Genomic DNA, 27,319 nt, shown 5'->3' on the forward strand with positions numbered 1-27,319 from the left:
AGGGAAATCAGGGCTCCTTTCATTAAAAAGAAGCTTGTTTCACCTGTGGCTAGAATGTTTCAAGTCTTACCATTGTGGGTGCTTGATGTCATTGAAACAGAGTTGGGGTGAAGTCAAGACATTTAAATGAAAATATTTATTTCCTTAAAAATGTAGTTTAGCTTCTCCTCTCCAACTCTGAGAAGGAATATTGGGAGAAAGGGGGACAAAATGACAGGAGCATCTTAACACTTACTACACATTCTAGGAAGTCACAGCAAAGCCTTCTTGGTCCAGTTCCGACTCATGGAACCTCACATCTTCTTTTCCACTTAGGTCCTTGCCCTCACAGTGCTTCTTCCAGCCTTGCCTAAGGAGGGGGAAGCAGAAACAACAGAAACAGGCCCGACAATCCAAATATTCTTAGGTTCAAAAATGGCAGTCAGTTAACACAAATAGCCCACAGTGTCCAGGATTTTGTTTCATTTGATTCTGAGATCTGAGGAAGAACTCTATCCTTTTGTCTTGTTAAGTCTTTGCTTTCCCCAGTCTTCTTCTAGTCATTGTTTTCCTCAGCAACAAGAAAGCAATTTTTAGAAAGATGGATCCTTTAGTTAAACACCCACATCTCTGAAAATTTTGGTTCCCCAAGAGGGCAATCTGATACAGCCACGTTCTCCAGAAGTGCAGCCGCAGCATGACGGTGAGCGTGTGCGATCCCAGGGAAGTGTCCTGCCAGTTCATTGTGTGATGTGGTCATTTTCTTCTCACTGCTGTTTGTTCTCTCCCCACAAAACGTTGCCATGGCCCTCCAAATCTTATACAAATCTAGAAAACACTCAAACTTTTTTTTCCTGTGGTGTACTGACTTCACTGATACTTTACAAATCACGTTACAAAGCAACTCTTTCCCCATTGTTCGGAATGTGAAAAGCCACTGGAAATTATCGTGGCTCCATTCCATCTCTCCTCCCCATGCAGATGCTTTCCAGTATGCTCACTGCACGCTCACACTCTGATGGAGAAGGGCATAGACAAGTCACTTTAGCACCGCACTTGGACCACACTGTGGAGACAAGTTTGTCCGTGTCTGCTGCAACCATTTTGCGCATGTTAGAATAAATCTCCCAAAGAAAGCTTCTTACCAATAGTTCATCCCTTTGGTCTCATGAGCAATTTTCTTGGCACAGATAATCGCATCTGTCAGGTCGTCAGTGAGCAAGTCTGTAAGAGAGAGGAGGTATAGAGTTAGCTCAGACTTTATTATTTGAGGTTTTCTTCACTTTTATCTTTGCTTTTTTGGAACAGGAGATTTGGAAGAACTATGAGCCATGTTCTTATTTTTTGTTGAGCTTCTTGGCAAACAGAAGAATTCTCTTTGTTTCCAGATCACCCATGTCTTGGATTTCTTGAGGTTTCAGAGGAATAGATCAGTCCTGGGTTGTTGGGTTTTTTTTTTTTTTGAAATATGTTTAGAGAAGACACAATAGCAGAATGTTTCTTATGTCCTAAAGAAATACCCAAGACAGGACAGTGTGCTATTTCTTCTACTTGGGTTAATTTGACATATAAGATCTCTTTGTATTAAACTTTGTCTATTATAACTTTCTAGTTGTGCATTACAAATTTTATCCAAGGTGTTTTTACATGCAGAATTTTTTAAGTTTTATGTCAAATACATCAATATTTGCCTTTATTATTTTTCTGCGAATTTTAGACAAAATTTTTTCAATTGAAAATGTATTAACATCAGCATTCTTTCCTGCCTGCCCTGAAGTGACCTCAAAATCCTTCTCAACACAAACATGACAGAAAAAGGCAAGTAAACATCAAAGTCCAACATCAATTCAAAAGAACCTATGCACCCCTATGTTCATAGCAGTGCATTTACAATAGTCAATTGCTGGGAACAGCCTAAGTGCCCATCAGTAAATGAGTGGATCAAAAAACTATGGTATATTTACAAAATGGAATACTATGCAGCAGAAAGAAGGAACTCCTACCTTTTAAGCCAGTCAGTGAAAGACAAATACTATAAGTTCTCATTTGTAAGAGGAGTTTGTATCACATTTGTAATGTGATATCATTTCTATTTATCAATTAAAGAAAGGTTGTTAAAGAATTGGATAATGCTTGATGCTGAATAAAGTACAATGAGATAGGCACTCTTGAATTCTTGCTGGTAGGAGTGTGGTGGGTTCAGCTTTTCAGGGAAGCAGTTCCAGAGCCTTAAGGTAGTTCTAATCCTTTCACTCAGAAAGTTCTCTTTCTGTGTCTTTCCTAAGGAAATAATCAAGTGGTTTACTGTTTTATTTATAAGAGAAAATTTATTTCCAAATGCAAAAAATCTAATCGCCTCATAATTATGGATGTTCACATTAATAATTCCTCCATATAATGAGATAAAGAGCCATATAAATCATATTTATATACTTTCATATTGAAAATTACTCCCAATATGAAGTTAGTGATATTGTAAAATTTTCTACTTAGAGTTATACTGTCCAATATGGTAGCTATTAGCTACGTGTGACTATTTAATAATTAATACAATTAGAATTTCAGTTCCTAAGTTGCTTTTGCTGCATTTCAGGTGCTTTATAGCACCTTTATTGTGGCTAGTGATTCTTGTATTAGATAATGCAGATAGATAACATTTGCATCATCTCAGAAAGTTCTAGAAGATGACATTGGTATAGAGGAAAAAAAATCATAAACTCACCAGTATTTTAAAAAAGGTTAGCTCTTAATCATGTGATCACCAATGCTTTTAAATCATCACTGTGTATTTTCTAAATCTTTTACAACAGAGATGCATTATATCCATTATCAGAAAAAATAATCAAAGAGAGTAATATAGCCTAAAATGTTGCAGTTTAATGGAATATTGTAATACCAGATTACTTTGTAACTCAGTTAAAATGAAATTTTTTCTCGAGTATGCTGGTTTAGTTACTAACTGTTGGGAACTGCCCTGACTGGTATCAGAAGCTGAAACCCCCGCCTAGGCTAAGGCTAAGGGAACGCCCTTGGAACCGTAAGCCAGCAAGGAGACAAAAGCTTATCTCCCTGGCAGGAATGCTGCTTCTGCTGCTTTATTCATGACTGAACCCCAAAAAGCTTGGTCGGTTAGCCAAAGACGGGTAAGATTCCCCACGGGGGGAATGACCTAAGACAGGCACGATCACTTTGGGAGGCCCCCCAAAAGAAGGACTTGGAGGGCTGCAGCAAAAGGGGGGTGATGGACCCTCGCTCCTCGGCTTTGACATAGCCTGAGTTCTCAGCGTCTGGGAAAAAACCTCCTTGTCTCCCAGTTGCCTTAGTTCCCTTGCTCCACCTAAGCCTGAAACAATGACAGGGTGGTGCAGCTCGGTACTGAGAAGTGTGGATTCCCGGGGTGATCAGGCCTAAGAAAGAACATGTAAATTACTGTGAAACCTTCTTTGTTTAGAATGCTCTCAGTTGAATGAGAAGGGTCTTAGGAGGAAGTTATTTTGTTCCTCAGTCTTACAGCTCTTTGACCCCCCAACTCAATAGACCGGCAGAGTTCTTTGTTTTCTATGGTTCCTTACTTCCCCCTAATGAGTACTGTACTTTACCTGAATTATTATGCAGAATGAGCCCAATAAAAGCAGGTATGGACAGTAAATCAGTGCGCTTCCCACTGGGGGGGGTGGCCATTTTGTCCCTACTTCCCCACAGAAATTAGTCTGTCTCTGTGCATGTGTGTTTTTTCTCGCATGTTTATCATCGAGCCATCCGCGGCGTCCTGTGGTCACTGCTGGCCGGAGACCCACGCACAACAGCTAACTGTTGCTTTTTCAGGTAGGCTAGACTAGAGGATAAAGGCAGTGTTAGATTTCTTTTAAGCAAATTCATTCTTAATGCAGCTTATTTTTTATTTAAAACACATTGACCATTAAAACATATTGACCAAGACAAAATTAATAAAAAATCTGATCTATAGGTGATAACAAATTGAGGCAATATATGCAAATTTACTAACATTTGTCATATAATGAAAAATAAAGATTTGTTATGTTATAAAAGCTTTTGCTTTGTTTCTAGAGAAACAAGTATTTAGAATAATGATAGCTATTACTAATAGCTAACCTTTATAGAAACTTGCTGTATGTCAGGCACTGGTAGGCTCTTCATGCATTATCTCTTAGTCCTCCAACAGCCATGTGGGTGGGCGCCCTTACATCCTTATAAACCGAGGTCACATGCCCAGTAAACGAGTCTACACTCAAACCTAGGGCTTAAAATCTATTATCTCTGGCTATTTCCTTCCAGCAGAGCTACTTAAGCAAAGATTCCCACTTATGGAACATTGTAGACTAATGAAGTTGATAATAAATATATAAATGATTTATTAATTTTTAAAGTAACTTTATTTATTATGAGATTATTAAAACTTAAGTGCTTGGTATCTGGTACATGTTCAAATTACTTAGAAACACTTCTGTGTGCTTGCTGAGTGCCGAGATATCGTGGTTTGTGTTTGGAAGTGGTTGGGGCCTGTTTCCTAGGAGAAGTGGGTTCGGTGGGGTTTCAGGGGTGGAGAGGACACAGATTACACAGGGTGGGGGAGAAGCAGACAGTGTTTTATTGCACCAGGATTGGAGCCCAGCCCAGCCACGTCCACAAAGAGCAAGAGTGGTAGGTATTCAGGTGAAGGCAGTCTGCTCAGCTCAAGAGGTTGTGTGACCACGGGTGGGGGCACTGCGTGCTGTAGGCCCAGGTCTGGAGCCTGAGTAAGGTGTTTGTCAGCCTTCTGTTTTGTCATAGCATTGTTTTGTATGACTGAGATGTTTCAAAAGTGCTAGTGGGATGTGACTTGGAATTTGCTTAGGTGGTATGGTAAGGGTGGTGGGGGCTGGGAAGTACAGAAACCAAGGTGGAGCTGAGGTGTGAAAACACAATGGAACCGCCACAGAGGGGCAGCAGAGGGGCAGGAATGAGCTAAGATATCAAGTATGTCCAGGATCCATGCCAAGAACTGCTTCTGCTCAATTTACTTAAAGTAGACAATTCTGTCCAGTCAAACACGAATAAGGAAAGGGCTATTATGTTGAAGGGCAAAGCATTATACAACTGCATAGCTTATTCTCCTACATACAACAGCAGAAAGCAGTAACAGTCTGCACAAAAAGAACCATTTCCAGTTGTTAGTTTTGCTTCAGGTCTATCTCTCCTGCATCCCAACTAAAATGTCAGTCCCATGCCCACGATTTACATCTCTTTCCCATCTCTAGACTGACAAAGGCCAACTCAGACTGGGCTGGTGAGAAACAGAGGTTAATGTAAATTGGCTAGACACAAGAGGCAACACTCACCTTCTTTTTCTTAGGCATCTCTTATTTTAAAGACGTCTATGATGTTGGGAGAAAATAAAGACTGCTGTTATAATATTACATATATATGTATATGTAACAAATATTATGTCCAAATAGTTTGTAGCAGGTAGGCAGGGATTTCAGAAATACAATTTAGCATGGGAGTGAAGAGATTCTACAGCTTGGAAGATGGACATGAGGTGCGTGTTTACAGTATATGTATATGAAATGTCACGTACCTTGTAAACATACCCTCATGCTAAATTATTTTCAGGTTCCCATAACAAATGCCCCTACTGTGTAATACATGAGACAGATTGACATTGTCCATAATTAAAGACTCTCTGCCCCGAGGCTGAGGGAGTCCAGTCACTGAGGGGTGATATGAAATCAACATCTGGTTTTCTATTTTAAAGCTGTCCCTAAAAATTCCCATGCTTGCTTGCTTGCTTGCTTGCTTGCTTTATTTATTTTGTAGTGTACACTTTTTTCTGACTCTTTTTAAAAAATCTTCACCTGAGGATATGTTTATTGATTTTATTTCATTTCATTTTTTAAATTATTTTATTGTTTAATTACAGTTGTCTGTATTTTTCCCCACCCCCTCCAAATGTTTATTGGTTTTAGAAAAACAGGAAGGGAGAGAGAGAGACATTGATGTGAAAGAGAAAAATAGAACAGCTGTTTCCTGTGTGTAAGTGCCCTGACTGGGAAGGGAACCTGCAATCTTCTGGTGCACAGAGTCATGCTCCAGCCAGCTGAGCCACCCAGCCAGGGCAGAAATCCCATGCTCTGTATGATGAGATAACAGATATGAATGTTCCTTCACCTCTTACCATGAATCATCAACATTTTAATTTCTAGAATCCAAGATGGTCTTGCAGATATACATTTATCCAGACCTCCTTAATTAGAACTAAATTGTACAATAATAAATTTTATTATATTAAACTGTATGTAAAGTTAAACATGGCCATGATGGAATAACAGATTTTCTCTCCCACTGTAAACAACTAGAAAATTAGACAAACTACAAGATAATATAATTTTTAGACTTTACACAACAGGCAATGCAGAATCATGAGTCTTAAGAGGTGGAAACCAAACAAGGTGAGCCTTGTGATTCCCACGACTCTCTGGGCAGAGGCAGCATGGGAAGGCAGGCAGGAAGGCAGGACCTAGGCGGGAATGGGAGTGGAAGAGACTAGACCAGAGGCCAAGACAGCTGGAATTTGTGGAGAAGAGTGCCTGAGAGGCACCCAGAAGGAGAACACCAAAAATCTGCATAAGAATTCCATGTAAGAAGGGGTTAAAACATACCAATTGCCAACTATAAAAACAGTTGTGGGGATGTAAAGTACAGTATAGGGAATATAGTCAGTAATATTGTAACAACTATGTGTGATGTCAAATGGGTACTAGACGTGATGGGGGAACTCAAGAGTTAAAAATTTTAGCCTTATTTATGTAGTCAATAGGCTTGGTGACTAATACATGTAGGAAGCTATTGCTCCAGAAACTGGAATGTATGACCAGACCCACCCTGACTCCAGGAGGCCCACTAACAATTCCGCATTTGTGCCCCAGGAGGACCGCAAGCCATCAAGATGGTACCTGAGCCACTGTGCTCCAGGGAAGGATCATCCCTTGATGAAGAATCACCGGTCAGCAGATGAAGGGATGTTAGGAAAATCAGACTGCAGCCTTTATCTGATCAATGTTTTACCCTGAATTCCAAAACCCTTACTTACTTTTTTCCTACCTCTTCTCCTCCTTATAAAAAGGGTAGGCATCTGAATCAAGTGCCCATAAAGATTCAATCCTTGTGTCTGCTTATTGGTTCTGGTAGTGACAGGCAGCACGAATGCTGACTTTTCCAGTTTCAGACTTATGGGGTGATGACCTTGTAAGTTATATATAAACATCTAATCACTATGTTGTACACCTGAAACTGATATGATGATGTGTGTTAACTGTGACTGGAAAAGAAAAAACAAAAGAATTCCTCTGAGTCTGTAGCTGAAGGCTATACTGGGCATGCAAAGGGTAAAACTCCTCAAGGTAATCAGAGAACAGTTACAAGGGACCTGAACAATTACAGAGCTCACACAGGGCTGGGAGACACTTAATTTATGACCAGGAAGAGGAGAGAAACCTTGCCAAGCTCCTGGGACAGTCAAAAGAGACACTAGAGAAGCCTTGCCTTGGTAGGAAGACTAAAGTAGTTCTGCCACAAAGACAACTCTAGAACTTTCCTGATCTGAGTTAGCTGCTTGCCAGGATGAAACTCCCTAAAGGAAGACAACATAGTCCAGATGCTCAGCAATGTAACATACTATGTCCAGTATCCAATACAAAGATATTACATGTGCAAAGAAGCATGAAAATATAAACCTTGACTAGGAAAAAGATCAGTCAATGGAAACACCTAGAAATGACAGACTGCATTGAATTAGCAAACAGTAAATTTAAAACACTACTGATAAAAATATTTATCTATTATATCAAGGACTTAAAGAAAAACACAAATAAAGTGAGAAAATGAAACGAAACAATTAACTAGCACTGAAAAAAACTACGGTATCTGAAGTGAAACATTCAATTGATGAATTTAATAGAATAGGCATTTCAGAAAAAGGGTCAGAGAACTAAAGATATAGCAATGAAAACTACTTAAAATAAAACACTAAAGGGAGGAAAATGAAGAGCCTCAGTGACCTAACATCAAGTGATCTAAAATGTGTCATTACAGTTTTAGGAGAAAAGATGAAAATTATCATTTCAGGGATCCATAATGTTAATAAGTAGATAAACACAAGAAAATACACCAAGTCTGTCCAGAAAGTATCCAGCCATGTACTATGAAAAATAGGGACATTTACTGAAGAAGACACAAGATACAAGAAACATTGTACACAGAACAATGATGCCTTAGTTTTCTTCAAAGTAGGCATCTTGAGACCTCACACAGTTCTCCCAATAGTCATCAGCTGTCCCATCCTATTTTCCTGAATCTCACTGCATGGTCCTGAATCTCACTCATGGTCTGAAATCTCTTCCATTTCAAAGGTGGTTTTAGTTTTTAGGAAAAGCCAGAAGTCACAAGGTACCAAATCTGGGCTGTAGGGGAGCTGAGTCACTTGGGTGACTTGGTGTTTTGCTAAAAAACTGCATGAGAAGTGATGCATGGGCAGGCAAGTTGTCATGATGAGTCTGCCAATCACCAGTTAGCTGTGGTTGCTGCCTTCTGAACCACCCGATTAGTTTCCACAGAGGAATGTTGAAGCTTAATGCAAATTTGATACAGATTCATTGCTCTACTCACTCAGTTATTTTGAATGAGACAGCCACACAGTACACATGCTTAGTCAATGGCATCTACTGCACCCACTGACTAGTACAGTGAAGTTGTTCACACATGCACATTCCAGTCCACTCTCCTTGGCTGCAGGCTACATTGATGTTGTACAAACCATTGTCATTATATTAACAATGGCTGGACTTTTTCCAGACATACCTTGTATATTATGATTAAATTGCTGATAAATTGATGCTAAAAAGAAAATCTTAAAAGCAGCTAGAGGAAATAGGATACATTACATATGGAAACACAGATTTTTAAAAATCATATTTTTTTTACAATAAATAAGTCAAGCAGAAGACAACAGGATATCTTAACATATTGAGAAGAAAACATTTGTCAGCCTAGAACATTACAAGAGAGAAGATATTACTCAAAGAAGAAAATGACATTGTCATATAAATAAAATCAAAGAGAATGCTTACTAGTAGACCTCCACTCAACATGGTAGATTTTAAAGTAACCACACAATAATGCATTCAATGTGCATAGTCTAAACCAAGGTTCAGCAAACTATGGTCCACAGGCTCACCTTGTGTTTTTGTAAATAAAGTTTTATTGGAACATAGCCATGTCCATTCATTTACATATTATCTATGACTGTTTTTGTATTACATGGAAAGTCGAATAGTTATAATGGAGACAGCACATGGTCCACAAAGCCTAAAATATTTGCTACTGAGCCCTTTAAGACAAAGTTTGTTGACCCCTGTTCCAAACATTCCTACTGAAAAGCAGAGCTAATTAACCTGCATATAAAAGCAACGCTTAACCACATGCTGTCTATAAGTAACTCACTGTAGCCATAAATATACATATAGGTTAAAAGTAAAAGAAATATACCATGCAAAGAAAGTTAAGTGGCTATCCTATTGTCAGACAAAGTAGATTAGGGAATAAGAAATATTACCAAATTTAAGGAGGGACATTGACTCTAATGATAAAAGGCTCACTGCATCAAGAAGACACAACAGTCCTCAATGTCTATGTACCTGGCAAGGCTGTTTTCCTTTCTGGTTGTTCTAGGGAAGGATCTATTTGTGTTGCTTATTTTGGTGTTGGCAGAATTCAATTCCTTGTGGTTATAGTACTGAGGTCCCTTCCTCCTTGCTGGATGTCAGCCAAGGGTCATTTCCAGTTTCTATAGGCCCCCTCAATTCTGTGACTTTGACCCCCTTTTCCCATCTTACCAAGCCAGCAATGGTGGGTAGAGTACCTCATATTTTGAAGCTCCCTTCCTCCTTCCGTTTTCATCAAATCTTTCTCTAACCACATCTGCAAAAAATTCTCCATTTTTCAGGACTTGAGTTTAGACCGGATCCACCCAGATAACCTAGGATAACTTCCTCCACTCAAGGTCAATACCTTTAGTCACACTTGCAAGGCCTCTTTGGTCATGTAAAGTACCCACAGGCTTCCGGGATTAGAAAATGGGTGTTCCAGGAGGCCATTATGGGAACTATCATGGGAGGTAATGCCCAAGTCCAATGGCCATGTTCAAAGGGAAGGCTTCATTGGCAAACTGTGGGAGTGCTAATGAGATCGACCAGGATGAGGAGGGGTTTAAAAGTCATACCTGCAGGAAGGTAAAGATAATGAATGTTTTAGCCCAGAAGATGCAAAATTGAATATGAGAAATGTCTACTAATCATTTCAAATATTTAATAACTTTCTATGTGTAAAATAGAACAAATTTGTTTTGAAGACATTCAGAAGGAAAAACTAGGATTAATGGAAATAAGCTAAAAGGATATAGATTTTGGTCCAACAAAAGCATGTTCTAAATTAAGGGCTGAGTAATGACTGGGTGATCTGCCTCCGAAGGTAGTGAGCATTCTGTATTAATGTAGGGCTAGGGACAATTTTCTAGATAAATTAACACATTGTTTGATCATTTATGCATTCAGACATATGTACTGATCATCTTATATATGTCAAAGAGAAATTAAAAGTTTTTTTCCTGCTTCTAAAGAATTTGCCATATGATTCTTTGTCTCCACCCTTGCTCCTCATTCTCACCATCCATTTATTTAATGAATAGTTATTGATCTCCAACAATGGCCAGGTACCATTCTAAGCACTGAGGACACATCAATCATCAAAACAGATAAAACTCCTGCATTCATTAAACTTACACTCTAGAGTGGGCTCAAAAAAGACAACCACGTATTGAGGTCTGTGGTTCTGCTACTGAATACCTCTTACATGAGTCCCTTCTCCATGCCCCCATCCACAACCATCATCAGATCTTTTAATCTCTCACCTCAGCAATGGCAGTAGCACCTAAGTGATGCCTTCTTTAATGTCTCTCATGCTCTGCTTACAGATTAATCTTTCCGAAACAATACTTTATTAACTAACTTTTAATGATTTCCTACTGCAGGCAGAAATCAGTATATGCTCCTTAGCTTGGCTTCCAAGGTCCTTTATGGTCAGAGAGTAGTCAGCCTTTCCAACCACGTGTCCTGATACTTGTTTTCATGTTCCCTTTGTTCCAGAGAGGACAGATGTCTCACCTCTCCCCGTTTATGCCCACACCCCCTCGCATGCACCTCTTTGCCTTTGCTGTCTTCCTCACCTGGAACGACTCCTCTCTATCTCTGAATATCCAAGTCTTATCTGTCCTCCAAGTCCTAGATCAAATATCACTGTGTCCACAAAACTTCATGATTTTCTTACAATATCTCTTTCCTCTGAAGCCCACATCATTCAACCCACATCTGTTGATAATGTTGCAAGTAACTTCACATAAACACGGATTCTTTCCCTAATGCCAGAATTCATGTCCAATTCGTCTTGCTGTCCTCAATTCTGTGCACATCTGTATTTCCTAAATTATGAAAGTAGAAGATTTGGAAGTGAATTATAGCTTTATTTATACTATTTAAAAATGTGATATGAAGTGTATTTATGTGTCTCCTCCTGCACAAAGAGGCATAGACTGCATCCTTTGAGTGAATTGCTCATGGAAATTGGTTGACAAACAGCTTCCTCCTTCTTACTGAAGATATTTATTATCTCTATACAAGGTAGTAAGGTCACTTGTCTGTCCCACTGTCTTCATGGGGGCATTATAGGAATTACCCTAGAAAGAATAAGTCATCTGCTGACAACTAGGCCACAGGTTCCAGAATTTCACCTCAGGGAACTATTGAATAATCTATTGGCCTGTGTAAACCTAACTGCACATCTGAACTGCAAATTTTAGTTAATTCAGAAAATGGGTGGATATTCCATTATCAGCTTTCATGGCTCTGTCCCTGAGAATGAAAATCAGAACTGTACCGGAGCAGGCAACATGACAGAAGTTAATCTCTTCTAGTTCCTCACGTTGGCACCACGTGTAACTGTTTATCTGAAAAATGCCATAGTCGATGCTTCCATCCTTCAGCACATTCTGAGCTGTGGTGTTGTAGCGGCTGTCATAGTATGCCATGCAGACCCCTAGAGGGGAAAAATTAGAAATGCCAGAGAAAGAAAGACATTGTTTCTTCTAACCCTGCTCTTGGGAGAGGGTTCCCTTATATGTGCTACATTGATGCTCCGCTCCCAGCAGAACAAACCCTGGGGAAGGGCAGGGCAGGTAGCACAACCAGGGGGCACATGACCGGCAGGGATGCACATCTAAAACTCCACACCTAGTCAATGGCTGATCTGGACTCCTCTAAAACTCAGGCCCACCCCCACAATGCCAGCAAGGGTGGCATCGTTTTCTCCTTCCATTTCTGGTGTCATTGGTACAGGACTCCAGAAGTTGGGACATGAGGGGCAGGGTAGAGCAGTGGGGCCCCGGGGAGGAGCAGTGAATGAGAACATGTGAGCACCTAGTGGCCATCCCTGGTGGAGCAGAGTATGGAAAATCTGGGAACAAATAAATGGAAGTGTACCTAGAAGAGGCCTTTGACATTTGGCGGTGTGGGGGGGAGATCGGGGGTAGAAAGAGAACAGGAAGGGAGAAAACTCACAGTTTTCAAGGCCAAAGCCCTGGAAATTGTCCATGCCAGCCCTCAACAGTTTCTTTGCCAGTTTACAGTGAGGGTAGATTTTGGGCTCAGTGACCGTGACCAGACAGCTGATCAGGGCCAAAATGCTGGCAGCCTTCATCCTGGGGCCCATGGAAGGCAGAACCTGTCAAAAATTAGAAGACCAGGTCAGACAATCTTGCTTTGTCTTGGGGTTAAGTCTGTCACCAATGAGAACTTCAAAATCTGCCAGCCGCAGATATTGAAGGCCAGAATCAGGGAACAATGAAGTACAAGACGGTCCAGCCCAGAGAAGGAGTGAGTGCAGCTCTTTGCCTGATGCTCACTCTCAAGTAAATGCTCTGCTCCTAGGATCAGGCAAGCCAGGAATTCAGTCCTCCTGTATCCATCCAGCTGCAAACCACAGAGGGTGATACATTTCTAGGATTCTCATTATTTTTGCGAATAGAAAAGGAACCAACTACAAAGAGCTAAGCATTCCATATGGGTGTAGAAACAGACACTGAATTTCAGCCACAGATGAAATATTCATGGGTCTGTGTAGACAACTTCAAGATTTACTGTCTGAGGGTTGAGAGAAGGGAGGAGTTTTAGCACCTTAGCTTTCTTCCATTCTTTTTCTTGATGCTTTTCCAAATGTGGGAGTGTTCATTCAAAAACATCTTACATCACAATTGCGATATACTTGGGGGAACGCCCCACCACCGTTTCATGGGGCTTCCTAAAAGTCTGGTGTCAACTGATGAGTAGGAGGGGCCAGAGGATGATGGGCCACAAGAAGAAGGCAGTGCTGGGCATTGGGAGTGGAAGGGCCATAAAGGGACCCTCTCGGAATTATTTAAAATGGGATTAGGGTCAACAGCATCATCCCTTGTCAGGCCCCAGCTTTCCAGAAGTGCTTCCTCTGCTGAAGTAATCTGTTTTCCCCAAGCAGAAGGACCTTGCTGGGATGGCAGTGGAGGGAAATTTCTGATAACTGCTCATGATACCAAATCTGATATTCTTACATATTCTCATGCCATATCATTTTTGCACCTGCCTTGAAATTTCTAAAATTATAGGTTTCTCCTCAGGTCCCCCAACTGACAGGCAAAGCTTAAAACAGGACTGAGAGTTTGGCAAAGACAGATGGAGAGTCTCTGAGGGGCTCTAAAGTAACTATGCAATAAGGAAGGTAGATGCATGTCTTCTGGGGTATGTGGAACGCATGCTGGTCAATAGCAAGGATCGGCAAAACCCACCTGCTCTTATTGGAGCATAGCTATGCTTATTCAGTCATATATTGTATATGGCTGCTTTCTTACTACAATGGCAGAGCTGAATGGTTTTGTGAGAGATTATAGGGACCTCGAGGACTAAAAGATAATCTGACCCTTTAAAGAAAAATTTCCTAGTGTATAGCACCAAGCTATGCCCTAGTATTGGACCAGGCATTGAGAGGGAGACAAACAAGGTATAAGATGTAGAGCTTGCCCATAAAATTGGTTTCCATTTCCTGCGTTAGAATCTTACTGGGCTCAAACAAATGAAATCGAACCATACAAAACCCCACAGCGATGGTAGCCCCAAGCATAATGTTTTACATCCTTCAAGCCAGGGGTTGACATTGCTGGTCCTTTGGCAGGTGACTTCATCAGAGTAATTTAGATTTTATTAAAGACTGAGGTCTGGCCCAAAGGCAGTGCTCAGGTGAATTTGTGGAAGAAACACTGCTCTACTTACTCAGTTAGTGCCGGGCATCTCCCACGTGTCCCCTGCATCCCATGAAGCTGTTCCTGATTCTTCCCACACACAAGTGATCCTGCCTTTAACCAAGACCCTTTCTATAGAGCCTTAGAGAAAGAAGAATTCTTAGCTCTTTTGTCTCTAACTGCCTAGGGATTCTAGAATTCCGTTCTTGGGCCTGAGGGGATAACTACACTCTGGGCCTTCCCACCTCTTCTCTCCTTCTTCCTCAACAGCCCTCCTTACTACTCTGCTCAGCCAGAACCTGCCATCCGAGGGAGAGCTCTTCTCTGCAGCCTCTGTCTCCAGACTGATCACAAGTCCCATCAATAAAGTTGAGCATGTGCCCTCAGTAGGTAAGCCACACTCAGGTGTTTCTGTACTAATGTTACATAAATTATAGATAAACAGCAAACTAAAATTTAAAAAGGATGAGATACAGGTGAAATTAACATTTAAATTTTTTATTAACAGCCCAAAATGCCTGGCTATAATTAAATTGTCATTATCAATAAAATTTTAGTGGGATATGCATGATTGAATAAGATTCATTATCCTATTCCATACCTTGAAAAGGTTAGTTAAACAGCTTTTGGATCAATAATTAAAGGGCTAGTTTCAAGGTCCCTTTATTTCCATGCTCAGATGTAATGTCACCTTTCAAAGTGATTCTCATGGTACAGATTAAGCAGAAGTTTATTAGAGTCTGCAACAATAATCATTATATTCTTAAATTCTGCCAATTATGCAAATATTTTGTTGAAATTTACCTAATAATTTTTGGTTTTTCAGTCATCAGTCTCTTCAGTCTCTTGCAACTTAATTAGAAATTATCACAGTTATATATATATATATTTTAAAGATTTTATTTATTTATTTTTAGAGGAGGAAGGGAGGGAAGGAGAGAGAGAGAGAGAGAGAGAGAGAGAGAGAGAGAGAGAGAGAGAGAGAGAGAGAGAGAAACATCAATGTGCAGTTGCTGGGGGCCATGGTCTGCAACCCAGGCACGTGCCCTGACTGGGAATCGAACCTGCGATGCTTTGGTTCCCAGTCCGAGCTCAACCCACTGAGCTATGCCAGCCAGGGCACAGTTTTATATTTTTAACAAATGGCTTCAAAACCACCAATGTTTCCTTTTGACAGATTTTGAGAGAGTTTGGGAAATTATTCTTCTTATAGATTTGGAAGTGCGCAGATGTAAGATCTGATTCTTAATCTCAAATTTCAAAACTCCAAATGTGTAAAAAGGATAGTAAAACACTTTCCTCTCAGCCGCCTCAGGCAGGCACCCAGCTGCCTTCCCCAGAGGTAACCAATGACACAGCTCTATATTCTAGGGGCAACAAATGTATACACATACTAACGTATAAATGTACTATGTTCTTTTTCTTTTCACACTGCTTCTGTACTTTGTAAAATTTGATAATATATGTTAAAGATCTATTTTACGATGATACAGTATTGCATAATATAACACATTTAGCCAACTTAGTATAGATATACATTTAAATTGTTTCGTTTTCCTATTTTAAACATTACAATTCATAATCTTATACATGTCATTTGCATGTTTGCAAGAATATCTAAATGGATACATTCCTTCAGATTGTTTTTGTAACTTTGCTAGATATTGCCAAATTGCCTTCCACATGGGCTCATATAATGAAGAATGCCTTTGCCCCACTGCCTAGCCAGGAACTATGTTATTAAACTGTTTCATTTTTGTCAATCTGCAAGATGGAAAGTGATTTCTCAGTATAGTCTCAGTTTCTTTTTCCCTTATGTCAACCTAGTTGAGCATCTTTTCTTATCTTTAGGAGCTATTGTGTTTTTTTTTTCTCCTTAAGAACTGCTAATCATATGAGATATTTTATGTTATTTTTCAAACATATTTTCCAAATTTTTTTGAATTAGGAATATTATTAATCAGTGAGAATACAGGGACACAACACATCGTGTCCCTATTTTCTTTAAAAACACACTTAGAAGGTTTTCAGTATATAAAATAAATATACAGAATTCATTAATAGTCTTACATACCAGCTCAAATTGTTCTATAGATTGATCTTCTTTCTTTGCACTTTGGCAGTTTCTTACAAAGTTAAACATAAACTTATCAATCAAACCAAAAATCATATTCTTAGGTATTTATCCAAGTGAATTGAATATTATGTTCACAGAACTAAAACAAATGTTCTAAAAATTTGTGTGGAACCACAAAAGACCCCAAACAGCCATGGTAATCTTGAGAAGAGCAAAGATGGAAGAAATATGCTTCCTAATATAAAACTACACTACAAGGCCATAATAATCAAAATAGCATGGTACTGCCATAAAAACAGATATATAGCTCAATGAAACAGAAGAGAGAGCCCAGAAATAAACCCATGCTGCACAGCCAATTAATATTTGATGAAGGAGGCAAAAACATATAATGGGATAAAAGTAGTCTATTCAATAAGTGGTGCTGGGAAGTTGGACCAATATGTGAAAAAAATGAGACTAGACCACCTTCTTACACCATACGGAAGAATAAACTCAAAATGAATTAAAGACTTAAATGTTAGACTCAAAACCATCAAAATCCAAGAAGAAAACAAAGGTGATAAAATCTTAGATGTTACCCATAGCAATATATTTTTTGGATATATCTCTTCTGATTAGGAAAACAAAATAAAAAATAAACAAATGGGACTACATCAAGCTAAAAAGCTTTTGCACAGCAAAGGAAACCATCAACAAAATGAAAAGACAATGTACTAAATGGGAGAACACATTAATCAATAATACACCTCATAAAAGGTTAACTACCAAAACTTATAAAGAACTTATAACACTTAACACCAGAAAACCTCCCAAACAATCCAATTTAAAAATGGGCAAAGGACCTAAATAGGCACTTCTCCAAAGAAGACATAGAGATGGTTAACAGACATATGAAAAGATGCTCAATGTCACTGATCATCAGAGAAATGCCTATTAAAACCATAATGAGATATCACCTCACTCCTGTCAGAATGGCTATAATCAATAAATCAACAAGCAACACTTGTTTGAAGCAGGTGTGGAGAAAAAGGAACCCTCATGCACTGTTGGTGGGAATGCAGACTGGTGTAACCACTATGGCAAACAATATGAAGTTACCTCAAACAATTAAAAATGGAACTCCCCTTTGATCTAAAGATTCCACTGCTGGGAATATATCTGAAGAAACCTGAAACATTGATTTGAAAGGATATATGCATCCCTATGTTCATGAAAACATTATTTACAAAAGCCAAGATTTGGAAGCAGCCCAAGTGACCATCAGTGAGTGAGTGGATAAAAAAGCAGTGGTACATTTACATGGTGGAATACTACTTGGCCATAAAAGAAAAAGAAATCTTACCTTTTGGGACAGCATTGATGGACCTGGGGAGTATTGTATTAAGTAAAATAAGCCAGTCACAGAAAGACAAATATGTGATTTCACTTAGATGTGGAATCTTTTTTTAAAATGTTAAATATATTTTATTGATTATGCTATTACAGTTGTCCCATTTTTTCTCCCCTTTATTTCCCTCCACCCTGTACCCCCTCCCACCAGCATTCCCCACAACCCTTTAGTACATGTCCATGGGTCGTACATGTAAGTGCTTTGGCTTCTCCATTTCCCATACTATTCCTATCCCACCTCTGTCTATTTTGTCCCACCATTTACGCTTCTTATTCTCTGTACCTTTCCCCCCATTCCCTCCCTCCCCTACCCTGCTGATATTCCTTCACATGATCTCCATTTCTGTGATTCTGTTCCTGTTCTAGTTGTTTGCTTAGTTTGTGTTTGCTGTTTTTATTTTTTAGGCTCAGTTGTTGATAGCTGTGAGTTTGTTGTCATTTTACTGTTCATATTTTTGATCATCTTCTTTTTCTTAGAGAAGCCCCTTTAACATTTCATATAATAAGGTATTGATGATGATAAACTCCTTTAACTTGACCTTGTCTGGGAAGCACTTTATCTGCCCTTCCATTCTAAATGATAGCTTTGCTGAATAGAGTAATCTTGAATGTAGGTCCTTGCCTTTCACGACTTGGAATATTTCTTTCCAGACCCTTTTTGCTTGCAAAGTTTCCTTTGAGAAATCAGCCGATAGTCTTATGGGAACTCCTTGGTAGGCAACTCTCTTTTCTTACTGCTTTTAAGATTGTCTCATTATCTTTAATCTTGGGTAATATAATTATGATGTGCCTTAGCATGTGTTTCCTTGGATACAACTTTTTTGGACTTGAGCTTCAAACTCTGCGCTTCTTGGACTTCTTGGAAGTCTATTTCCTTTGTCAGGTTGGGGAAGTTCTCCTTCATTGTTTTTTTCAAATAAATATTCAATTTCTTTATCTTCCTCTCTTCCCTCTGTCACACCTAATGATTCAGATGTTGGAATGTTTAGAGTTGTCCTGGATATTCCTAAGCCTTTCCTCATTTTTTTGAATTCTTGTTTCTTCATTCTGTTCTGGTTGAATGTTTATTTCTTCTTTCTCCTCTAAATTGTTGATCTGAGCCCTGGTTTTCTTCTCTTCACTGTTGGTTTCCTGTATATTTTTCTTTATCTTACTTTGCATAGCCTTCACATTTTCCTCTATTTTGCAACTGCACTCAATAATTTCTGTGAGCATCTTGATTACCAGTGTTTGAACTCTGCATCTGATAGGTTGGCTATCTCTTCATGAACAAAAGAAACTAACAAATAAAATAGAAACAGACTCATAGACACAGAAAACAGACTGATAGCTGTCAGAGGGGAGGGGTAAGGGACTGAGTAAAAGGTGAAGGGTTTAAGCAAGAAACAAACAAACAAACAAAACCCTGATGGACACAGACAACAGTACGGTGATTACCAGAGGGAAGGGTAGGTGGGGAGAGGTAGGTGAAGGGTAAGGGGGACTAAATGGTGATAGAAGGAAACTTGACTTGGGGTGGTGAACACATGATACACTATACAGATGATGTATAATAGAATCATAGCCTTGAAACCTATATAGTTTTATTAACCAAAGTCACCCCAATACATTCAATAAAAAATAAACAGAAAGGTAAAAAATATACTATGTTCTCACACAAAAAAGTTAACTAATATTCATAGCAACTTTATTCATAACCACTAAAAACTGGATGCAACCAGATGTCATTCAACAGGAGAATGTTGAACAAACTGTAGTATATCCATTCAATGAGACATTACTCAGCAATAAAAGAAACGAGCTATTGATTTAGACATGAATGAATGTCAAATTCATTGTACTAATTGAAAGAAGCAAACGAAAAGACTACATATGAAAAAAGTAAGAGTATGGAGTACAAAACAGATCAGTGACTGCCAGGGGCTAAGGGAGGAGTTGACAGCAAAGGGTCTTCACAAGGGAAATTTTAGATCAATAGAATTATTCTCTGTGGTGCTGTGGTAGTGGATACATGACTCTATAAATTTGTCAAAACCCATAGAAATGTGCACCACAGATAATAAACTTTGTTATATGCAAATTATTAAAAAATCAACCAGAATCCCAGGATGGAATGCAGACTGTGACAAAGAAAATTAACTGTATTACAAATGTACAATGTAACCTCAGTGAACGGAGTGGGGAAAAGAGTTACTCATGTAGGTAACTTCGGACAACAGTGCTTTGAGTAGATATTTAAGTCTAAAGACAAACAATTTTTGTATAACAATATGACAATTTAGCTAGTAAGTTCATTTTTCACAGAAGTAGAGTTAGTGATTTTGAGACTACTTTGCATGTATACTAGGTCTAAACAAACAAATAAATAAATTATGGACAACGGGAGCCAGATTTACACTGTCAGAGGAAGAAGTTGTGAATAAACAAAAGAGGAATGCTGGAATGAACCTTTCGGTCCTGGGTTAGAATCGATGATTATCTATCTATCTATCTACCTATCTCTATTTTCAGATAGATACACACGTGTACATATACACCCATGTATACATATATATACATGCACATACCTATATTTATTTCCCTGTCTTTGATATCATTGATAGATAAATCTTATATCTGTCAAATATATATACATATATATCTCCCAGCTTTGGTACATAGAGAAATGATACAGATATGTGTGTATACATCGGTCGGTTTATATACATTTATTTTTTAACTCTTTTGTGAGATACCTAGAAGGCATGGCACTCGGTAACAATGAACACAACAAGCACCCAGATCTTCCTTATAGCAGCATTCTCCAATGAAGAAAATCAAGATTCCTCAGAAAGTTGGCTGATTTCCAAACTGGGGCACAGAAAATGTGGACCAGCCTGGAGCATCTGCTTAGTGCTAGAACCTGAACAAGAGCTCAAAAGGGGAGACAGAGGGACAAAGGGTAATAGTGCATCAAGGGGAAGAGGAGCCAGAATGAAAGACTCCCAGTGGCCAAAGTAGGACTATTTGAGGAGCAAAATAAATAACTCCAGTATCAGATTCTAACTCAGAGAATAAAATAAATATCCAGGAGTATTTACTGATATGAATAAATAAATATGGAAAGAAGAATTTTTAATAATGTATGCATATGTAAACAAACCCCTCTCCAGGAAATGGAGCTTAATTCTCCTTCCTTTGGTAGGGGCTGGACTCAGTGACTTGCTTCTGACTGGGTATGGAAAGGGGAAAATGGCGACTTTACTTAAGTGGGGAAATCTGGCGGACCCCACCTTAGCCAGTGGTGAAGTCATGTTCTGTACCCCATGATATACTGTGATGCAAGAGACATTTCAGCTCTGTGGTTTTCTTCCCCCAGTCGAATCACAAGAAAGCGTAAGTCAAGCCCCCAGAGAAGGACATGTACAGCATACCTGGCCAGTGCTGTTCCCCTGTGTCAAAGTCGTGAAAACCCACACTGAGAACCTGCTACAGATTGGAAGGGTTGAGGGAGATATGATGACTAAATGTGTCCTGGACTGGATCCTGGAGTAGAAAAAGGATATTAGAAAAAGCGGTGAAGTTTGAATAAAGCCTGCAGTTAATGCACCGTAATGACGTTAATTTCTTGTTTTTGAGGAATGTACTGTGGACATGTAAGATGTTAATGGTGGGGAAGCTGGGTATGGGGTATGTGGAGACTATATTATCTGTGAAACTTTTCTGTAAATCTAAAATTATTCCAAAACAAACAGTCTAAAAAATGTGCTAGTTTAGCATACCACTAATAGCCACTTTTAAACGGAAAACAAACAAATACGTGTGATATTGTGATTTATAATAAGACATACATACTTGATCAGGTCCTCCATTTCTGGAACAGAGCTTCTAAAACTCTTGGAATGTCCTAAGTGGTGAGTGATGAATGTGTCTTGATATTCATAACAAGCCCCTTTCAACCACTCTTCAGTTTCTGTTAATGAGGTGACTTTTGGAAAGCACCTAAGGATGAGGCCCCTGGGGGGGAACCGCCATCTGGTTAGAAGATTGGAATTTTTAGTCCCCCGCCTCCGCCACCCAGCTTCCAAGGAAGTGGAGAAGGGCTAGAGATTGAGTTAAATCACCAAAAGCCAATGTTTCAATCATTTGTGATTATGTAATAAAGTTGCCATAAAAACCCGAAAGAAGGGTGTTTGGAGAGCTTCTGAGTTAGTGAACTAAAATGCATCCATGTGCTGGGAGGGTTTGCACCCCAAACCTCACCGAGACAAAAGCTCCTGTGCTCAGGGCCCTCCCAGATCTTGTCCTATATATATCTTCATGTGATTGTTCATTCATACCCTTTAATATTCTTTGTAATAAATAAACCAGTAATCTAGTAACTAAACTGCTTTCCTGAGTTTTGTGAGCCCTGCTAGCAAATTAACCCAAACCAAAGATAGGGTTGTGAGAGCTCGTTTATAGCCTGTTCGTCAGAAGCACAGGAAACAACCTGGACTTGTGATTGGCACCCAGAGTGGGGGACAGTCCCATGGGCCTGAGTCCTTACCCTGCAGGAAATAACACTATCTCCAGGTAGGTAGAGTCAGAATTGATTGAAGTTGGAGGGCACTCAGTCAATGTTTGCTGAGAATTAAAGAATTACTCAGTGGTGCTGAAAAAAAGGACACACACAATAGACTTGTTTATTGTACAAAAAAGAGATTAATCTCTAAATCTAACAACTCTTAACTACTTTGCCAATGGAAAACTCAGCAAACGTGTAACAAAATATTTTCAGAATCACTTTTCTTTACACATTATCGCAAAGATTCTATTATTTAAAGCCCACATTTTAATAAATTTAACCATTTAACTTCTACGATAGTTTAATAATATAGTTTGATCTTACTCAATTTTTTAATAAAATGCAACCACATTGGTGATATTCTATAACATCAAAACTGCCATTTATTGCAATAAGCTGAAAGGAATGAATGGATACATTATCCTCAATTCTCCTACTCAGGACTGTGTAAAATGAGACAAGGACGCAGAGCAGTAGAGTTTGGGTAGAAAGACTCAAGCTGCTAATCTTGGACATTTCCCTCCACAGTGCAACAAGCCACAGACACACCAAATGCAGAGTTCATCCGTCATCCTGATGGTGACAACAGCAGTGGTGACTTTAAATCAGTGGGTGCAGTCCTTAGTTCAAGGCTTTGGGAGATCTGAAAATCTCCTATAATTGTATGGAAAGGGGGGATATTCCTGTGCACTTTTCTGGGGATAAGCTCTAAATCTGACCTAATTTTTAAAGGAATCAGGAGACCTACAGAATGTTAAGAATTGATGCTTTTGAAACTGCTTACCCTCTGATTAGACCAGTGATTTCCAGCTGGCACACCGGTGTGCTGCAAGAATTTTTAAAACACACAATACCTGACTAGTCAGGGGCACTGGTCTCTCTTCTCTTAGACTGTCAGGTATAAAAATGACAACAGCCTACACAGCAGTAGCCATTCGGTGTGAATGAATAAAAATTATACCTATTTTTGTCAGATTGGTAAAAAAACTGGTGTTTTGCTGTGCCACAGAATTTTAATAATTAGTGTATGTGTTCCATGGGATGGAAAAAGTTGAAAACTGCTGGATCAGACAGCTCACCCCCAGGAGCACGCCACCCTGCCTGAAGGCACACACACAGAGACAGAGTATGAGTTCTTTGTGTGTCTTTCATGCCACGCTAATTTTGCACTGGATCCTCCTTATGGTTTTTATTTCTTGACATTTTTAACATTTGCCAAATGCATAATGAAAGTTCACCAGCGTTCCAAGTACTCCAAAATCCTGGCATGGTTCAGGACAGTGGGATGACACTGACGTCTCCATGAAACACACGGTCACTAAACTGTGGTGCCCCAAGAATTTCTGTTGATTGTGTGTTGATTACGTTAGGAGAATCTGTGTGTGTGTGTGTGTGTGTGTGTGTGTGTGTGTGTGTGTACACGGCCAGTCCTTCCCACTGCATTTTTGTTCCATTTCTCTCCACAAACGCCCAGTCATTTGCAGACGTTTTCACTGCCATCGTATTTGCAAACCTTCCTCATTTTGACTCTCATGTGGGTCAGCAGGTCATGTTGTGGCCATTTCCAATTTCTTTCAGTCCAAGATAAATGCAGAAAGAACTTGCACTGTGGCTGAACTCTCCTTAACTTTTTGAAGGGAAAATGTCTGTGTGGCATGACTTTTTCCATCACTTAATCCAACTGTGCATTCCCAAAATAAGGAAAACCAGAAACCTAGCAGGCATAGAACCGCTGGCTCCTGTCAATGGCCAAATGGTTGCAACTATGAGCCAGATAACCCGGGGATGAGCTACCAACCGAACTACGTTTAGCCTTGAGCAGGGCCCTGCAAAGGAGGGCCACGTTTCTGCTGGAATCCTGATTATGTTGCTGCTGTTAAGTGGGAAAGAAGTTTTACAGGAATTATTCTCAGGATCTTGATTCTTCTGCTGTCTTTTATTTATTGTTTCCGAGGTTTGCAGTGATTTGTAAGCATGTGTTTAAAATTCCAGTTAACGTTTATCTCCATTCCCAATGCTGGCAGGCTCCAGTGGTCAGAACTAAATTGTCTGGTGACCTTTTCAATGCGTAATTTAGACTCAGGAAAAATCACAGGGACAAATCTGGATTCGTGAAGTTTATAACTGAAAGAAAGACTATTTATAAACAAATAATAAAACCAATCAAAATGAAATTTTTTTAACAGGAAGAAACTCTAGAAATGTTGTAGTATAGTACCTTCTTTCATAGACTAACAAGCTGAGGCTGCCATCAACAAAACGGAAAGGCACCCCACTGCATGCGAGAAAACACCTGCAAATCACGTAACTGCTAAGGTGTTCATATTCAAAATATCTAAAGAACTCATACAGCTTAGTAGCAAAAAACCCCAAATATTTGATTAAAAAGTGGACAGAGGATCTGAATTTCTCCAGAGTACACAGATGGCCAACAGGCACATGAAAAGATGCTCAAAACCACTACTGACAAGGGATATGTAAATCACAACCACAGTGAAATGTCACTCACGCCTGTTGAAATGGCTATTGTCAAAAAGACAAGAAATAAGAGTTGGCAAGGATGTGAAGAAAAGGGAATCCTTGTGCACTCTTGGTGGGAATGCCCATTTGTGCAGGCAATGGAAAACAGTATGAAGGTTCCTCCAAAAATTAAAAATAGAACTACCATATGACCTAGCAATGCCATTCTGGGTATTTATCTGAAGAAATCCAAAACACTAATTTAAAAAGATTTCTGTATCCCTATGTTCATTGCAGCATTATTCGCAATAGCCAAGATATGAAAATAGAACCTAAGTGTCCATTGGTGGATTAATGGATAAAGAAATTTTACATACACACACACACTGGAATATTATCCAGTCAAAAGGAAATAAAGTTTTGCCATTGGTGATGTCAATGGACCTTGACGACATTATTCTAAGTCACAGGTGGCACACACAGAGCCCATGGGCCAAATCTAGCCTTTCACCTTGTTTTATCCAGTCCGGCACCTTGTTTCTACCTGGCGGCAGCACCAAGCTCTCACTTAACTGTTAGGGAGTAGTTACATTTATACAGTCCTACAATTACATTCCGCCCTTTGAAGGCAACCTCGAAGTTGATGTACCCGCCTCCCCAATGAAAATGAGTTTGACACCCCTGCTCTAAGTGAAATCAGTTAGACAGAGAAAGACAAATACCATATGATGTTACTCATGCGGAATCTAAAACAAAAAAGAAACAGAAAACACGTATCTCATAGATACGGAGAACGGATTATAGCATTGCCAGAGGCAGAAGGTGAGGGGTGGGCAAAATAAGAGAAGAGAAAGGGACAAACTGCCAGTTGCAAATAAACAAGTCACGGGGACCTCCTGCCCGGAATGGCGACTGCAGTTCACACTGTATTGCATATTGGAGCTAATAGAATGTCGTATGTCAACTGTACCTCAGTTTTTTAAAAAAGAAAAAAAGCTAGGGTTCCAAGAGTTACCTTGTTGCGTTTTAATATGTAATGCAAAGTTCACCTTTGAGTAAGCATTCAGTAAGTGCATGTTGAATGAATATTTGTGATTGAGTGATTTGCCATAACAAAGAGCTCGTAGGGATTGGCACCTAGTTAGAGCTTAATAAATATTGAGTTAACAGAACATATTGATGGAAGCTCAGTTCAAAACAAATAACGATAAATGACCATTTACTGCAGACGTACAACTCTCCACAAACCAGCCCACATAACTATAACACAGCTGCAGCCATCACTTTCCTTCCCCGCACAGCCATCCTCCAGCAGAGTTCTGAACAAGACCAGCTCCTTACGGCCTTTGCCCAACACCCTTTATCCAAGTTAATTGGGAAGAGGCTGTTTGACAAGGCAGTCTGTGTCCCTAGCAGTTTCTTTCCTTTTATCATCTCTCAGAGCCCTGTGCCTCTCCACACCTCCCGAAAGCTCAGAAACCTGACCCCTATTTCTCCTCTTCTCCACAGGTCCATCGACCTAATCCTGTGAGGTGCTCCCACCTAGCCAGCTCCTCGCTTTACAGCCCCTCCATATTGTCCATGGCCTGGGATTTTACACTTTGCCTCACACATCTTAATGTTTTTTGTGGGTTGAAAATCTGGATGGGTTTTCACAGCAGAGCTTGTGCCACTAATGAGGTTGCATAAGAAAAGTCGAGGACCCAAGATTGCATGGAAATTCCACTTGCTAACTCAGATGCGGTAATAATATTTGATATTGACTCAAACAAACATTGCGCGAATGTTAAAAACCATAAACACTTCCAGGAGGCTATTATTTCTAATTTCAGTTGTTGATTTGTGGCAACTCTTGCTCCTTTATATTTTTCCTTTAGTAGCTTGCTTTGTGGAGTATTTGGCCCTCCAGCCACTGGTTTCTACGTAGTCCGTGCATTTTCCTGGGTATTAGCATCTCCACTATCCAGTGGAAAGGCAGGCAACAGATAGGCCCAAATCAGTCCATTTTATTTTTAAGGCAATTCTCATAAAACATTTCAAGGGATAAGATGTTTAAAAGATTGGTGAAAATGAGGTTAGGGGTTTCTGTGAATTTAAACTGGTCGTGCCTTTCTTGTGTTCTGCTAGAAAGGATAATTAGATTTAATTTGATTTTTGGTGTCCAGATGTTACTGAATAAAAAAATCCCTCGTCTACCTGCCACCACAAAAGCCACTCATGAGGCAGGGGCTGATGCAAAAGGAAAGAGGTTTCTGTTCAGAGGCTATGTGATCTGGGAGAACAGTGGACTCCCTGTCTCAAAGCTCATCTCTTCTGTGAAAGCCGAAGTCCAACCATCCTCAGCGAGACCCAAACAAAGGCCAGTGCCCAGAGTTCCTGCTCCATTTTAAGGAACCCACAGGCAGATGCTTAGTGATCATCCAGGTAGCTTAGCCTGTACCCAGCTGTGGCCTGGCTTCAGGCTTCCCCCTGGAGCCTGCGTGTAGAGCCT

The 27,319-nt window shown here is 39.6% G+C and overlaps 1 protein-coding gene across 1 annotated transcript; it reads right to left on the bottom strand.

The window, feature by feature from the left end:
* Nucleotides 1–243: 243 nt before the first annotated feature.
* LOC123831071 (lysozyme-like protein 2) lies at nt 244–12,783 on the bottom strand. The gene is made up of 4 exons (XM_045857708.1): nt 12,645–12,783; nt 11,965–12,123; nt 1,125–1,203; nt 244–349 (listed from the first exon to the last, which is right to left on the bottom strand). Exons 1-4 carry the CDS (start codon nt 12,781–12,783, stop codon nt 244–246), a joined length of 483 nt encoding a protein of 160 aa, XP_045713664.1.
* Nucleotides 12,784–27,319: the final 14,536 nt, after the last annotated feature.

The sequence above is a fragment of the Phyllostomus hastatus genome, unplaced genomic scaffold, assembly GCF_019186645.2.
Source record: "Phyllostomus hastatus isolate PE091 unplaced genomic scaffold, TTU_PhHast_1.1 phas_scaffold_1674, whole genome shotgun sequence".
NCBI classification, from domain to species: Eukaryota; Metazoa; Chordata; class Mammalia; order Chiroptera; family Phyllostomidae; genus Phyllostomus; species Phyllostomus hastatus.

Excerpts from the sequence above, each read along its gene's own strand:
- LOC123831071 (XM_045857708.1), bottom strand. The coding sequence starts at position 12,783 with ATGAAGGCTGCCAGCATTTTGGCCCTGATCAGCTGTCTGGTCACGGTC. Across the intron at positions 12,124-12,644 it reads GGGCTTTGGCCTTGAAAACT|GGGTCTGCATGGCATACTAT; the intron begins GTGAGTTTTCTC and ends TTTCCCCTCTAG. Across the intron at positions 1,204-11,964 it reads CTGTCATGTTGCCTGCTCCG|ACTTGCTCACTGACGACCTG; the intron begins GTACAGTTCTGA and ends TCTCTCTTACAG.